Genomic DNA, 15,579 nt, shown 5'->3' on the forward strand with positions numbered 1-15,579 from the left:
TCACGTTCCATACTCTGGCTGTAGGCCCTGGTAATGCATTGACACCGAGTTCATTGGCAATTATTGCCCAAGTCAAATGTTGGTCTTGGAGAGGCCTGCTTTGAAAATTGTTCACAAATATTACGGGGAAGTATGCAGGCGGGTTTCAGCCAGTCAGTAATGTGAATTCATGTTTAAGATTACTTTAAAATGACAATTTAAGACATCAAACAACCCCCATGGCACTGGGAGGACCTCATCTAGCAGTGGATTTTACTAAGGCTGCTCACGTCTGCATGTCAATGCGTCGACAGCCTGCCAGGTTAACCCACTCATTTGTACAATTATTGAATAAGTAATGATTGTTATTATTTATTTTAAAAAATGCCCCACCCTGTTGCATGACATTTACACAAATCAATGTTTGGGTACCACACCTCTCCTGTGAATTTTACAGAAAGTTACGGTGACAAAATCGTAGCATTTAGACGCGCTGCTGGAGAGGGTTTATCAGGGATGCGGGTGGGGGCATCTCTCGTCTCCCTTTGTGATGAGAGCAGTCTCGCTTCTGGTGCCGCCCCCTGGTCTCCACGGTGCGCGCCGACGGACAGACGTACGGGCCCAATGGCAGCCCCACCGTCCGGCGCCACGACTTGTGCCCTGCACGATGAGCAGAGCGGCCAGGACTGCGTGGACGGCGTCCAGCTGGGATACCTGGTGATCAAAGACGTGCAGATGTTCGCCCTCTCACAGGTCGGTGCCTGCAGAACCTGTTTAGATGAGGGGCGGGGGAATCGTGTCCGTACCAAGGGCCCAATAAGACCCAATAAGACCTTCCAATACCTTCAATGAGCACAGCGATACAATTAAAAGTGTTGCTAGGTCAAACATATTCCCCTCTCGTGCCTGATTAGTGCAGCTAAGATGCTTGCAGTGAAAATTTAATATAATTTGCAGACTCTTTCGAAGCAGTAGTCCTTAGGTGACCACATGCCGGATTCGACCCATGGGTTGTAGGTTCCCCAATCAATCAATCTTTATTTTGCGTGCCAACATAATCTTGCAGGTGCGTAGAAACTGTTTTGAAGTTGGGGGGAAGTTACTCGCAACAGTGGGGGGCTCATGTCTAGTAGCCAAGAGGGCCTATGAACATTATTGAGGGACACACAGCACATGGCTGTCCATAAGTTGCCATGAACGCGGCCGCCCAATTAAAATGAGCCGAGCGAGGGATGCTGACCAGGATGCCCCCCTCGCAGGTATTCACGGACCTGCTGCAGAACATCCCGCGCACGACTGTGCACAAGCGCATGGACCACCTGCACGTGCAGAAGCACCAGTGCGACCTGGAAGAGCTGCGCAAGCTCAAGGCCATGAAGTCGATCGCATTCCACTCGGCCAAGTGCACGCTCATCTCGCGCTCCGACATGCTCGCGCTCTACACGTCCTGCAAGCTCGAGCCTGTGCTCAAGACCAAGAAGAGGCGCAGGAAGATGGTGCCCCAGCCGCAGGCGCCTAACGCCAGCGCTCCCGCGCCACACAAGGCCACCGCCGTCCCTGGACCCACCGACGCCAAGAAGAGGAAGCTGTCCGGGATGGAGTCGCAGCAGCTTTTGAACGGCATTGGAGGCGGTGGCGGTGGGGGAGAATGCGGGACGTTTGAGGCATACGGCTCTGATGTAATTTTTCCGGGAAGTAACGGCTGTGGCGGTGGTGGCGGCGTGCATTTGGACCCCACGCTGTTAGAGGCATCAGAACGGCGCGGGGTCCATGAGGTGCCGAGGGGCGGCGTCAAGGGAGACCACAGCGCAGACGGACGCCAGGCGGGGATGGCCTGTTGGAGCAGCGCGTCCAAGGAGGTGACTGGCCAACCGTGGGCCTTCGAGCGGCTGTTTCTGAAGAAGACCGTGAACGCTGGCAGCGGCGGCACAAAGCAAGTCGGCCATACCGTGAGAGCGACGGGAATTGGCAGCGGCGGTGCCGGCGGTGGCAGCGCTGGTGGGGCCGCCATGTCCACCTACAAACAGACGACGCTGCCGAATCAGCCGTCCTTGGAGAGGCACTCGCTCAAGGGGTTTCAGAATGGCTACGTCAACGGGAAGGCGGCACTGGCGTATGACACGTGCGAGCGGGCCCACGCAGTCTGCTGCGCCCCCACGTGCAGCTCCTCCTCCGCGGCCCGCGCCGCCAACGACCGGCCGGAAATGGTGATGGCGGCGGCAGCTGTGAGGCACGAGGCCACCGTGGACCCCTACGACTCCTGCTCCAACGATGACGACGACGAAAGCCTGACGAGCCCGAACTCGGCCTGCAGCTCCGGCACGTCCGAGTGCGGCTCGGTGCGCAGCGTTTCACCGTCGCCGCCCCCGCCGTCGCCGATGCCGCCGCCATCCGTGCCCAGCACGCCGCTTGTGCTGAAAAAGCAGCATGAGAGCTGGACGCTGACGTCTTACACGAGCGGCACGCCGTCCAACAGGCTGGCACTGCAGTCTGCCGCCGGTGGGGGCTTCTCGGCGTTCACCCGGTTGGGCGTTGGCATTGAAGTGGCTGGCGGCGGCGGCGGGAAAGTCTCTTCTGCCATGAAGGAGAAGGCGGGATTCAGTCACGGCAACGTCAACGGGTATTCCGACCGCCCTGACGTGGTCAACAAGGGCAGTGCCGTCGGCTCTGAAAGCGCCACTTTTCAGCCAATAGTCACGTTTGAGGAGCAGCAGAAGGAGGTTCCGGAAGGGGGTCTTTTTGGAAATGCGAGACGGCCCCCTGCCACGCCTGCTGCTGCCGCTGTTACCGAAGCTTCGCTCGGACACCTCTCTAAAGACAGAGCGCGGCGAGACGCACGGCCCTCGGTGAGCCGTCGGAAAGTGAAGAGGAGGCAGAGCGACAAGAGAGCTCACGGTGAGAATTCAGACCGGCGACGAGCCAGTAGCTCCAGTTACACGAGGAGGAGAATAAGAAGAGATACAGTCGGGGCCAGGGCCAGCGCCAGCTCAGCCATCGACATCGGCGGCGGAGTCGCTGTCGAAAGGTCGGGCAGGGGCCGACCACCTCTGGCACGATCGGCCAAGCAGGGTGAGCCGCCCCAGTATTGCCCATCACCGGCGCCGACGGCCTCGGGGCCACGGCCGCCTGTACAGCCACGCCGTAGGGCGACCACCCCGAGGAGGAGAAGGAGGTCTGAGCGTGACAGGAAGACGCTGCGGGCAAGCGTGGCCGCGCAGAGGAGACGGGGGACGGCGGCGCCAGCAACGGGAGTCGGCGGCGGCACGCGCCGGTCGACCGACACCGACGCTTCGACGGCACCGCTAGGAGTGAGGGGCGCCGCCCATAAGCATCCGGGTGGCGCCGCAGCCGGAGCGGCCGCGGCCGCCGCCGCCGCCGCCTCCTCCTCCGGCCTGCGTTCCTTCAGCTTCCTGTCCAACTTCCCACCTCCGCCGTCGCTCGTGCTGGGAGACGACGGGGACCTGAGTCCCGCGTACTCGGTCAGCGCCGGCCGCTTTGGCGTGCCGCCGCAGAAGCCGGTGGCGCCCTGGGGCTGGCAGGTGGGGATCCTGCTGCCGCCCAGCCACAAGTTCCGTCGCTTCGTTCCGTGACGGCGTTTGGGTTTTCCCCACGCAGCCGTGTCTGCAAGGGCCGCTCTTTTACCATCTCTGTTGTACCACCTTGCGGCTTTTTGTTGTTGCTGACGGCTCGCATTCCTCGCTTTTTCACAAAGTGCTTCAAGAAACGAGGATGGGTTGAGGTATTGGTGGGCTCTGGGTTCTCTCTCCTTACGACCATGGGAACATTTTTGGGTGCCCTTGATGTTAACGATCACAGATAGCAGTTCTGACAATTTTGGTGGCGTATACTTTTAACCATCAGTATGATGTGATACAAAGATTGTATCAAAATTTGTGTCACATTATTAACAAAAGTTGTCTCCCTGCTGAAATGAGCAATGGGGCATAAAGCTAATCCCCATCGCCAGCCCTAAGCCAGCAGTGGGAATTCCACATTTTCATGGTGGCAGCTATTCTCTCCATAGAATGCCCACTGTTGACCTTCCAAAAATTGGTACTCATTTTAAAGACCTTGGAAAGACAATGTGCCGAGTCGACCCCTGACTTGGATTTCAAATTGTGTCTTTATAGTCTTTGCCGAGACCCCCTAAGGGATTTGGAAAGTCCGCTTGTCGCCTCTGATATTTGGAGCAACTAATTCCCTCATTCCTCAACAGAGTTGATACAAGGTGGCCCTTTAAAGTTGTATTGGTCTTTTAGTGGGCCAAAGATTCGATAGAAAAAAAAGGTCCCACTAAAATTTGTACTTCGAGTCGATCGGTCTTCTCCGAATGATACGCGAATTTTTTTTGTACTTGTGATCATGTAACTTAAAACGCGCGTGCGCTCTCCTGCGCGTGGCGGTGACGAAATAGTCGACAGAACCGTCCACGTTTAGCGACGGACACCCCGTTAGGCACGACGTTGCATCTGCGCGTAATTCAAGCGGTCACCTGAAGCGGGTTTGCATATCTAGGGGACACGAGCATCATTAGAAAAAGGGGGGTGGGTGTCTAAGAGGCTGGGGGGGGGGGGGTTGTCCATATGTTTCAAGCTTGACGACTGCACAAAAGCAACAGTGTTAACTGCGCCGCAGCTGTAAGGGGTGCAAAGTACTCGAGTCTGACGTTGATAGAGTTAGGATGAGGCCCTCTTCTTGTGGTTTCACATACACTAAACAGTATGTGCATATACATATGTATATTATACTGTGGGCATGCATATACAATGTGTTTATGTATGTGTGTGTGTGTATGTGTGGGTGCATTGTATATACTATACTGTATATATGAATATGCTGTATATGTATATACCAGTAAGAGGAACTCAGCTTTTGTTAGTTGAGTACCAACGCTCACGGTCGTGAGCGTGCGAGTTCAAGCCCCAGCCAGGGTTGACCCTACCCCATCATCATCACCTCTCCAGGGTCGATAAAATATCTAAATAAGCACCGCTTGCAACAACGGATGGGAAGTCAAAAGTGGTTGTTCACTGTTAAACTGAACTCTGTCATGGGAATCTGGGATCTCTACCACGAGCTTAGCACCAACACTGCAGACACTTTGAGCTACAGTAATGAATATGCAGTTGTCTTCTGTCTGTTTCGGATGCGTGTGTAGTGGACATAATACTGTGGTGTCCTGTGTGGATCTAAATTTTTGACCCGCGACCTGAGTCGTGACTTCCTGACCCGGCCCCCGAACCGCAAGCCGTAAAGACGACTTCGTTCCGACCCCGAAATCAAGCGGGTACCTAAACCGATGCAGGACTCTACTGTAGTGTACTGCATTAGAGTGTACAATATAACGTTTTATGTTCTTATGTATGTTGAACTTCTCTCGCACTGTACGTAGCCAACCGTGCTAATCGGAGGTGCGGGGGAAAGGACAACAAACTAAACCCAAAAAGCAGTTCTAATGAAATACATTTTCAATTGAGTTTGAAAAGTGCATAGCTCCAGTGGCTTCCTAATATTGGAAGAGCGTTCCAGACGGCTGCAGAAGCGCATCTTTAAAGCGCACGATGCGGTGACCGTCTTTATTTCGATGGTTAGCCAAAAAATGTAAGCAGTATAGAAACTGCAAAAGCACCCATTTAATATACTGTGTTGTATACTGTTCTGTATGTTACATATATACACTTACATTCTGCATTTACAAGTATTTTCCTTTGACCAAATCACCAGGATGTCAGATGTTGGAACATAAGCAAGGTTGAGCCTGGATAGTGTTTGGATGGGTCATCACCATTCAAAGCAGGTTTTTTTTTAATTGGCCACATCAGCCCCCTCCGTTCACCAACCCGCGCTAGCCAGCCTGGTGAACTATGGCTCAAAATAACCCGTGGATCATGTGACATGGCATGAGGAGGCCCTCATCCACCAACACGTGTCATGGCTGACAGTCCCCTTATTCTCGGTTTAGAAGGAGTGTTTTGGATCGCGTTGGCCACTCACACAACAATCATGGCGATGTGCTTATGCTGGGCGGACAATTACATTACGTATTCGGTGGGGCCCTGTGCTTGGTTTGAACTCACGTGCCTGAGCCCTCCGCTCTACCGAGTGAGTGAGCTGTCCCGGCTGTGGTATGTAAGTATGTAAAGTACGTGTGCATATTACTACACATTCTATACTGTTTGTATATTTATAGTTTACGTTAATATACTTTACGCTGAATATACTTGTAATGTGTAGTATATGCATGCATCATATACTGTATATTGCAGTCAGTTTAAGGTGTCTCCCCCTGCTTCCACATTCTCAGTCTCGTTGTAGGATGACTGCTGTTGACTTCCCACAAAGTAGTATTATTTAATCGACCCCAAAGGCATGATGAGATGGGTCAACCTCTGACGAGGATTTGAACTCGCAACTATCCGATTATGAGTTGAGTGCTCTGACCACTGTAACCACCTGGCCAGATTCTCTCGTAAGTAATTGTTCGATCACCATTTCTACTACTATAGATATGCATCATGTGACATCTGTAGCTTTAAATTTCTACCAATATCAATCCATGGTCAAGTTTTTGATTGACGCATCTACTGGGGTTTGCATATACTACAATGCCAATATACAATAGGTGTACTGGCAGCAGTATCTTATACTATAGCCCCCTGGTCAAAAACAGAGAGACTGGCTTCGGTGGGATCGGTGCATAACAAGTGTTTCAAAGTTATCGGCAGTGTTATACTATTTCTCCATGCTACAGCCACAGCTAGGAGTGAAGTGTTGCAAAGCGCAGGGTCGGAATTATGGACGGGGCATTGGTGCTGGCAATCCCTGCCCACCTGCCTGTGTGAGTGTTCGGAGAGGGCCTTGATGATTCGACCCCAGTGTTGAGATTCCCCAGCCCAAGGTCCGGCTTTCCATGTCTACCAATCTTGTCCATTGACGTGTTTATTATTATTATTGCTAAAGTACACTGTGATGCATACAGCTGAGAAAGTTCATAATCGATATGGCTATCTGACACCAGTAATAATAGTGGTGTGCTGGTTTTTTTGCCCTGTGATTTTTAATATGGACAGCATAATCAAGTTATTCTTTTTTAAGTCAGTGTCTCCCTGCTCAAATGAACAATTGGACAGAGGTTGTATCTGTTTGATGCCTTGAGCCTGTGGTGGAAATTCCACATTTTTATGGTGGGGGACAGTCTCTCAATGCAACCATTGTTGACTTCCCACAAAGTGGTCCTCGTTCATTATCACACTGCTAATCGCGGCATTAGACCCAAGTGGTGGCAATCACTTAGTCTGATTTGACCACAAGATCACCCGATGCGATATGAACCCACAGACTCAACACCAGCCATCTCCAATGGAAAAATCCAATGGGCTCGACAAGCCGTTAATATCGGGGGCTGGAGATAGCCACGATAAGGAGACATGTTGGTTGAAATGAATAAGCAATAATAATTTTTTTTTAAAAACAAGGATATGTTTTACCCTTTCTGCCAATTTAACAGGACGTGTTTAAGATGTCCAAACACCAAATAGAAACCTTTTGCAAGGACTCAAGTCTGCATTAACCGGCACGTACTTGTGGTGAACATGCAAACAAACATGCTCTGATAATATATGCATTGTCTTGGATACTGATTGGTCTACACCAGAGACAGCCTTCTTTAGGGCCTAGTCTCATCAGCGTTTGTTTGCATGCTCACCACAAGTACGTGTGGTTAACGCAGACATGATTCCTTTGGTGTTTGAACATCTTAACACCTGTTTTATTGCCAAAAAGGTTAAAACCTATTCTTACTTTTTCATACTTTGATACCGACAAACAAGGTCCCAAGAATAAGATATAAAAACAAATGTTTACTCCAAAAGCCAATTAAGACATGTTATTTTGCATTGTGTTTAAACTAAGATCGGGCCCATTGAGATGCCATGTCTTTTTTTAAAATATAAAATTGAAAGTGACGCTTCAAATGAGCAAAGGACAGCACGCATCTCCACTGCTGCTGCTGGAAATTCGGCATTGCAAAGGCGGCGACTTGTGTGAGCCAGGCATTGATGGCACGCCTATAACCCAGCAGCACTGTGAAGGCGAGAGTCGGTGGATCACACAAATGTTGCTCAGCTTCATTTCCGGCGGTGCAGCAAAGTGCAGACTAAATATCACCTGTCCTTTTTGTGTGCGAAAGAGTGTTGCAAGCTTGGGGTTTCTCCGGGTGCTCCGGTTTCATCCTGTATGTATAAACACTTATTAATTGGCTGAAAACATCTTAATCTACGAAGGACTGCAGATCTTGGGCAATTGATGGCACTGGGTCACTACTTGAAAGATGCTTTATTAAACTAAAACAATAATTTTATCCAAAGAATGGCCACTGTTATAACTTTACACAATAATAGTATTTATTTTATGGATACCCACAGGGATGATGGACTGAGATGACCCCTGAGTGGGATTTTGCGGGAAACCCAGTGTCTTGTCATCGTCCCTTCGGTTGTGGATAAAATAAGTAGCACTACTTAAATGGTACTTTGTAATACGTATAGACAGCCCTACCGTCATGGGAACGTCGAATTTCCACCAACCGGCTAAAGGCCATTGGAAAAGAGCGCCGACGCACGCTTGTATGTGCGTGGAGATGCTTCTGCTTGGTTAACACAAAAAGCGGAGCTATGGCTCGATCACAATAGCCAGAGAGTGGGAAGCGCTGGCTTAAGGTGGTTGCCTCTCCTACCTCTTTTCCACTGCACAACCGAGCCACACCAGAGTCGTGCCAAGCCAGCCCGGCACATCTAAGGTTGTTTTTCCATTCCAAAAACCGAATCGTTGCTGCTGACGTGGCATGCAATAAACGAGCTGAGCAGGACGTAGATTATGCAGCGACATTGTCCTCTCGGGGTAATAACTGATGTCTGCCCCTGCTTGGCCCCACGCCAGATTAAATGTCTTGTAAGGCCAGTTTGGTTCGGGCTCGGCACGGAAAATAGCCACCCGTACTCTGAGAGCCCCTTGCTGGCACAGCTCGGATGTGCCAATGGAGAAAGGTTTATTCGTGGGTAACTCTTGGCTCCAGAAACCAACTTTGGCGAAGTCGGCCCCTATACCAGCCCTAGTGATGATGATCCATCCCAAAGGTACACAATGGGTAAAGCGCACCGTCCTCGGAGGGGACGTTAAGCCAGCCATCCCGTCTGCTCCATCGCGGACGCAAAAGATCCCACGACGGTGGGAGCACGGGGGAGGGCCGCCTGTGTTCCTGCGCGTCGCGGTCGTCGTGTTAAAACAAAAAACAAATTGCAAAGGAAAATGTTACTCGCGGGGCCCCAAGCCATTGCTGCCAGATCAGAGGTTAAGCCTGGAGCTCACACCGTCGAACATTTAGCATTGGCAAAGTTTACACACGGGTTTACGTATCTGTGCTGGATACGTGCATGCATCGTTACGGGAGCTGTCTTTAAAAAAAGTCCAGATATATTTTGCTAAATCGGAAACTTTTAGGCCATTTGTGTTGAGGATTTAATTCGAAAGATCTGGTAACAGTGTGCCAAGGCCCCTCGCTAGAGTGTGTGTGTGAGACGGGGCTTCCTTGGCTGTTCGTGACCAAGTGATGTGCAGCCGAATGGAGTGACCCTGTATAAAGCTTTTTAATGACTGATAAACACAGATTGGCTTTCCCCACTCGTTGTACAGTGATACATGGGCACATATAGCGTTTATAACGGATGACGCTAAAATCTATGGAAACGTGAGGTTGTGTATTTTGTTTAGGATCGACGGTGTTGGATAAACTTATAGGAGGCCAGAAGGCTGGCATACGAGGCTGATGATTTTTTTGGGTTAAAATCAAGTTTGATCTTTTTCGAGTGATGTAGCATCACCACAGCCGTGTGCCCTTCATGGCTTCCGCCAGCCCTCTGGTCTCCACCAGGACAGGCAAGGGTGGCATCGGCGTCCCGTACCCAAACGTTCACCCGCTCTCGTGACGAAGCAACGGTTTTTGTTTGGCGACACGTGTTACATGGTTATTGGTGCGCATGTCGGCAAGCTGTCGGAACGGGTGTGGATGACTCCGAAAACAGGGTTGAGAGTTTGATTCGGGACGGATTGAGGTCGGATTGCTTTGGGCCCCTGCTTCATTGAGTAGTGTATCCACACAAGAAACGTGTTACTTGAAATGAGCTTCTATGGGGGAAGTTGAGATGGTGGGGTTATTTTTTATTGAATCTAAATAGCTTATAGTATATGTGTGCGTGTGATTGTGTGTAGCAAAACCCGCTTTTAAACCTTAGGATGCACATTTACAAGTGGATTAATGGTTAGCGGAATTGACATGTAATCTGGAGTTAAACATATTCTGTACGTTGTATATCAACAGTTACAGCAATTTATTTGCAATAGCTATGTTTTGGAATGAAGATTTAATATAGAACTTGTGATTTGCAATTTAAGCCACTTAAAGCTTCACATATGGTAGTCTCAACATTCATAAAACAAACAACAGTTCAGTACAATAACTATATTGCTTCACCGATAGTCAAATAATTATTTTAAATCTTCATAGCACGTGATTGTATTAGTCAACTGCTTATGGAAAAGCACAGAGACGTGGGTGCAGCAGAAGCGTTTTGTGTAAAGACGTAAAGGAGAGAAGCGTGAATGGGCCATTGCATAGAAACTGCAGCAGTGTTATCATCATCATCATCATGCGCGTGTTTAGTAGCTACAAACTGATGAAACGAAGTGAGCCCTTTGTGTGCAGTGTACAGCACTTATCTCCAATTCCTTGCGAGAATACTTGAGAGGTCAATTGATGGATCGAGTATTATTTGTTCTCCTTGATGACACAATGTAATTGTTTACACAATTTCTAGTTAAAGGCCAATTCCATTGTATTGTAAATAGAGTACAGCAAAGAGGCCTTGATCTGAGTGGCGTTGAATTCACTCACAGACTTAGGGCCGCGTGTGTGTGTGTGTGCACAATGGAGAGGGATACGGCCCCACTGTAGGGACACGGTGTTATTCGCATTTCTCTCATCACTCCTGCCCGGCGTAGATAATCAGAGTCCAGGTAGCATGAGTCCTATTTTTCACTTCATCAGCTGCCATCGATCCACTGCTGGTTGAAGGCCTCCCCAACCCACCACCGTCTTCCGTGATCCTACAGGGCTACAGCACCTGCACACGAACTGATTTTATCGATGTATGCTGAAGTTCTTTTGCACCGTACGTAGCCGAACGTTGCTAATCTGAGGGGTAAAAATAGTGGACATCCTCTCTAATGCGTTCCCTTCTTCTGCCGCCTCTCCCCTGTTAGTCTCGAGCACCGGGCCGTCATCCCTTTCCTGCAGCTCTGTTATCTCAACTTGGCTGGGGTGGCGAATGAAACGCGAAGCGGACAGTATTGTCTCCCTACACCGAGCATCGGGCCTCGTCCATGAGCGGTTGATGCTGGGACTGACGGTGCTCTGCGTACGAGCAAACAGACGGTGCATATCGCTTTGTGTTCAGAGGCGACAGCAGCGTGTGTGTGTGTTTTTATTGTTTCGTTTATCCAAGTGTGGGCCACTCCACCAAGAGTCAACTTCGCAGTGTCTCCCTCCTCCCGTGAACAGTGAGGCAGCACTCATCTGTTGGCGGCCTTGAACCAGCGGTGGAAATTCCATGTTCCTATGGCGGAGTCACTCTCTCCAGAGGACAACCACTGGTGACTTCCCAAGGTGGTACACATTTTTATCAACCCCGGAGGAATGATGGGTAAGTTGACCCCCGCCGACTGGGATTTGAATTTGTGACCTTCCGATTCTGAGTCTTGGCGCACTAAGCAGTGCCGCTCGGCATACAAATTAATTGATTACCTTTATTGAAAGCCAGGTGAGAGTATATTAAGTCAATGAGTGTAAACCTAGGAATGTGTGAGAGTGCCCAGTGTGGCGGATACAGACGGCTGTAGACGACCTTGGAAGAAAACTGCATTGTGCAAAGATACAGAAACCCTGTCTCCTCGCTATAAAGTTGGTGGCACGGACGACTTTTGATTCAATTAGCCCTTTTGTAAGGTTAATAAAGCTTTCATCTCATGCGCACGTTTGCACATGAGCGCATGGTGCACCATGTGCATGTCATCTAGGGATACCCACCGAGCATGGGGCCACTTAGCCAAGAACACGAGGATGCTGATGGTAAAAAAAAACGGCTGCATGCTCTCTCGCTGCAGTACAGATGTTGTTTGACCTGTAAAACAAATGGGGACTGCAGGTTGTCAGTGGCCTCCAGTTGCAATACAGCCTGACCACAAAAGACTGTCATGTCTATTTAAAAGACCTCTCAATGAGCTCAGCATGTTGCATATCCCCAGGTAAAAGCACGAAACAGAACTGGCTTGTGTGGGCTACCAGTGAAATTGGCTTTAGTCCGAAGGTGGTCTTAAACAGCTGTGAGGCTGTTGCCGTGAGTCACTCTTATCTCTCCATAATAGGGGTTTTTTGGAATGAGATCGCATAAATGTGTCGTTAAAGCCGCCACCACCCGATACAGCCAATTAGTAAGGTTTGCCACGTAAACCCGCAACATTACGACTCGTTTATATTTACGCGATCGAATCCAAAAGACCTATGGATAATATTGGTGGTCAATTTCTATTTTCTTGTGTTGCACCGTGGGTTCCTGTAACCACTGCCTTCCACCTCGTGGGGCATTTGCATCCTGGATGCCCTCACCTTATTTAAGGCAGCAGGGAGGTCACTGCCAGGTTGTGGTCACCGCTAGTTTATGGTTTCTTTTGAGTACAAAGTAGAGCGTCACGGTATGCACTTAAGTTCCTGGAGCTTAATAGAATTAGGAGAGCTGTGGAACGGTCAAATCAAGACACTGTGATCTTTTATTTTATCAGATGAAATTTTAAATATCGAAGAAAGAATGTGAGAGAAAGATGAACTTTTCTAATCCTGTTTTTTTTAAAGCAAATCTTAGCTATTTATAGTCAGCACATCATAAACCTAGCTTGCAGCAGTTAACTTTGCTTTCACAGTCACACATATATATCAGTCTCGCTTTGGATGTGTTTTTATTGTTTGATGCGCGATGGGCATTGTCAAGGAACTTGAAGCTTATTATTATTGTATGTATGTAACCGGTGGCACAGCTTTGCATTACATGTTTCAGAAAAGAGTCAATGTATTTGCACAGGAGAGCTTTGTAGAGCTTTTTTTGCCAGCTTGTCCTTATTAAGCACACTTATGAGCTGTGTCTATGAAGGAATGTAGAACGGAGTGAGCACTTAACCTGCGGAGTGCGGCTACTTGTTGCTTGAAAAGGTACCTTTTTTGGCAAAAAAAATGTTTAATGAAAAAAATTACAAGTAAATGCTTCTGCAATTAAAAAAATGAAAAAATAAAGTGCAATGCAAAATGTTTGCAGTAATGGTACTTATTGTCGCGGTTTGATTTTTAAATGTTGGCAGGAAAATGGGCTCTACTGGTTTTGACAAAAAAAAAACCCGAGTTAGACGAAATGTGCCGATGCCTTCTTTATAACCTCTTGTGACATGTTTGAGGATTCATAATTTATCATTCAGACTGTTATCAAAGCACTGCAGGACCACCATTGGAACCTCATTTGCCAGTAACAAAATATTATAATAGTTTTTTTACCCTTTTATCTGGCAACAAAACTGACACCTTTGGTGTCATCTGGTCCAACACCATGTGAGACTAGGCTCTAAAGAAAGATGTCTCGGGTGTGGACCAATCAATTTCAAGGACAGTGCATACATGATCAGAGTTATGTTTTTTGTTTGCATTCTGACTGCAGGTATTGTGGTCAATGCAAACATGACTCCTTGTAAAAAAGGTGTCAGTTTTGTTGCCAGATAAAAGGGTAAAAAACAATTATCACTGCAGGACCATGAGAGATGGCCCCTGTTCGTGGAGGCCTTTAACCAGTAGTGGATTGATTATGGCTGGTTATTAAACGAGCATCATTTTGTGGGAAGTCAACAATGGCCACCCTATGGATAGTTTCCCCCCTGCCATAAACATGGAATTTCCAATACTTGTTCTAACGAAACTAAACTTTTTATTTCACAAGGTAACATCCGCTGAGCTCGGCTCAGCTCTGGCTTGAGTGAAATGGCTCAGACATTTAAATTTCGATTTAAAGCTTTCGTGACTGCAGGGATTCATATTCTTGGTTCTTTCTGTAAAGTCACGTAGAAGGGAAATAATAAATTAAAATAATAAATGAAAATAACTCGATTGAATCACGACGTTTCGGAGGCAACACAAGTCTCCGTTAATTGAGTTATCTTCATTTATTTTTATTTGATTATTCTTTTTTTACCTACGTGACTTTACCAAAAAAACCTACAAGTATGCAGGGATTAATATTCTTAGGTTTTTCCGGTAAAGTCGCGTAGAAGGGAAATAATAAAATAAAAAAAATTCAACAATATTCTCATGACGTTTCGATTGCAACACGAGCAATCATCAGGTCGTGAGAATTTTATTTGTATTATTTTAGTACTTCCCTTCTACGTGACTTTACCGAAAGAACCAAAAATATGGCTCAGCCGTGCTTCACGTGAGCCAGTTCTCGGCGTGATCCCAGCACCATGGGCCACCGCTGCTCGCTCCGCTGGTCTCGATGTCACCTCTCGCCCGCTCCGCTCTAAATCTCCCCCACTCCCCACAGTTTCACCCTCCACTTGTGCACAATCCACCGCTTCCGCTACTCTTTCCCTACTTGCCCCCATGCACTGCTACAAACTTCCCCTCCGCATTAAGCGGCCGTCCATAAATGACGTCACGCACCTGGGGGGGGGGGGGCAGATATTTGTGACGATGTGTGACGAGGGGGGGGGGTGTTTGAGAAATGTGACGTCACATCAAAATGCGAAACTTTAAATAAATATAGACAACACGTTCTACTTAATTAAATAGACTTTTTAATAAATGTTTTATCCTACAACAGAGTGCAGCGCCACATTAAATACGCACTACAATGACAATAGTTTAAAGCGATTTGAAGCATGTTTTATATTCAAAATGGAAATATGGTTTGGGGGGGGGGGGCAGAGCTTTGTGACGTCATATTTGAAGGGGGGGTCTGACTTTTTGTGACGCCGCGTGACGAGAGGGGGGGGGGGGTAAAAAAATCGTCCAAAATCGCGTGACGTCATTTATGGACGCCCCTAAGCGAACACCCTCCCCATCTCGTTTCCGCTCCTCCCTCAAGACCCCACCTCTTCTCCCTGGCCCGATCATTGCCGCCATCCCTAGGGACCCCCAGTAATTCCCGTACCCATTAAGCCTCCCTCCACATACCCCCGTCCCTATTCACCGTATCACCTTGAGCTACCCTCAGTGTACCACTCACAAACCTTGTAAAGGGCCATGGATAAAGCCGCTGTAAAAATATAAGATAAGGTTTGGGCTCTGGATCAAGTTTTGTTTCATTCGTGGACGGGAGTGAGCTACATTCATCCAGAAACTGAACACGTTCCTGCGGAGGGAGCTGGTAGGAGCGTTGGGTTGCTCGATCAATGGCCAGGGTCAACGGCGGCGTGGTGTATTCCGCAAATATGCCCGACTGTGAGGGCGGG

General features: G+C 48.5%; 1 protein-coding gene across 1 annotated transcript; it reads left to right on the top strand.

The window, feature by feature from the left end:
* The first annotated feature begins 555 nt into the window (after positions 1-555).
* Positions 556-3,569, top strand: LOC133351246 (mucin-19-like). Its single transcript, XM_061566330.1, has 2 exons — positions 556-732; positions 1,239-3,569. Exons 1-2 carry the CDS (start codon positions 604-606, stop codon positions 3,567-3,569), a joined length of 2,460 nt encoding a protein of 819 aa, XP_061422314.1. The 5' UTR covers positions 556-603.
* Positions 3,570-15,579: the final 12,010 nt, after the last annotated feature.

Source organism: Lethenteron reissneri, chromosome 36, assembly GCF_015708825.2.
Source record: "Lethenteron reissneri isolate LAM-NWPU_2019-01 chromosome 36, ASM1570882v1, whole genome shotgun sequence".
In the NCBI taxonomy this organism is placed as follows: Eukaryota; Metazoa; Chordata; class Hyperoartia; order Petromyzontiformes; family Petromyzontidae; genus Lethenteron; species Lethenteron reissneri.

Excerpts from the sequence above, each read along its gene's own strand:
- LOC133351246 (XM_061566330.1), top strand. The coding sequence starts at position 604 with ATGGCAGCCCCACCGTCCGGCGCCACGACTTGTGCCCTGCACGATGAG. Across the intron at positions 733-1,238 it reads AGATGTTCGCCCTCTCACAG|GTATTCACGGACCTGCTGCA; the intron begins GTCGGTGCCTGC and ends CCCCCCTCGCAG.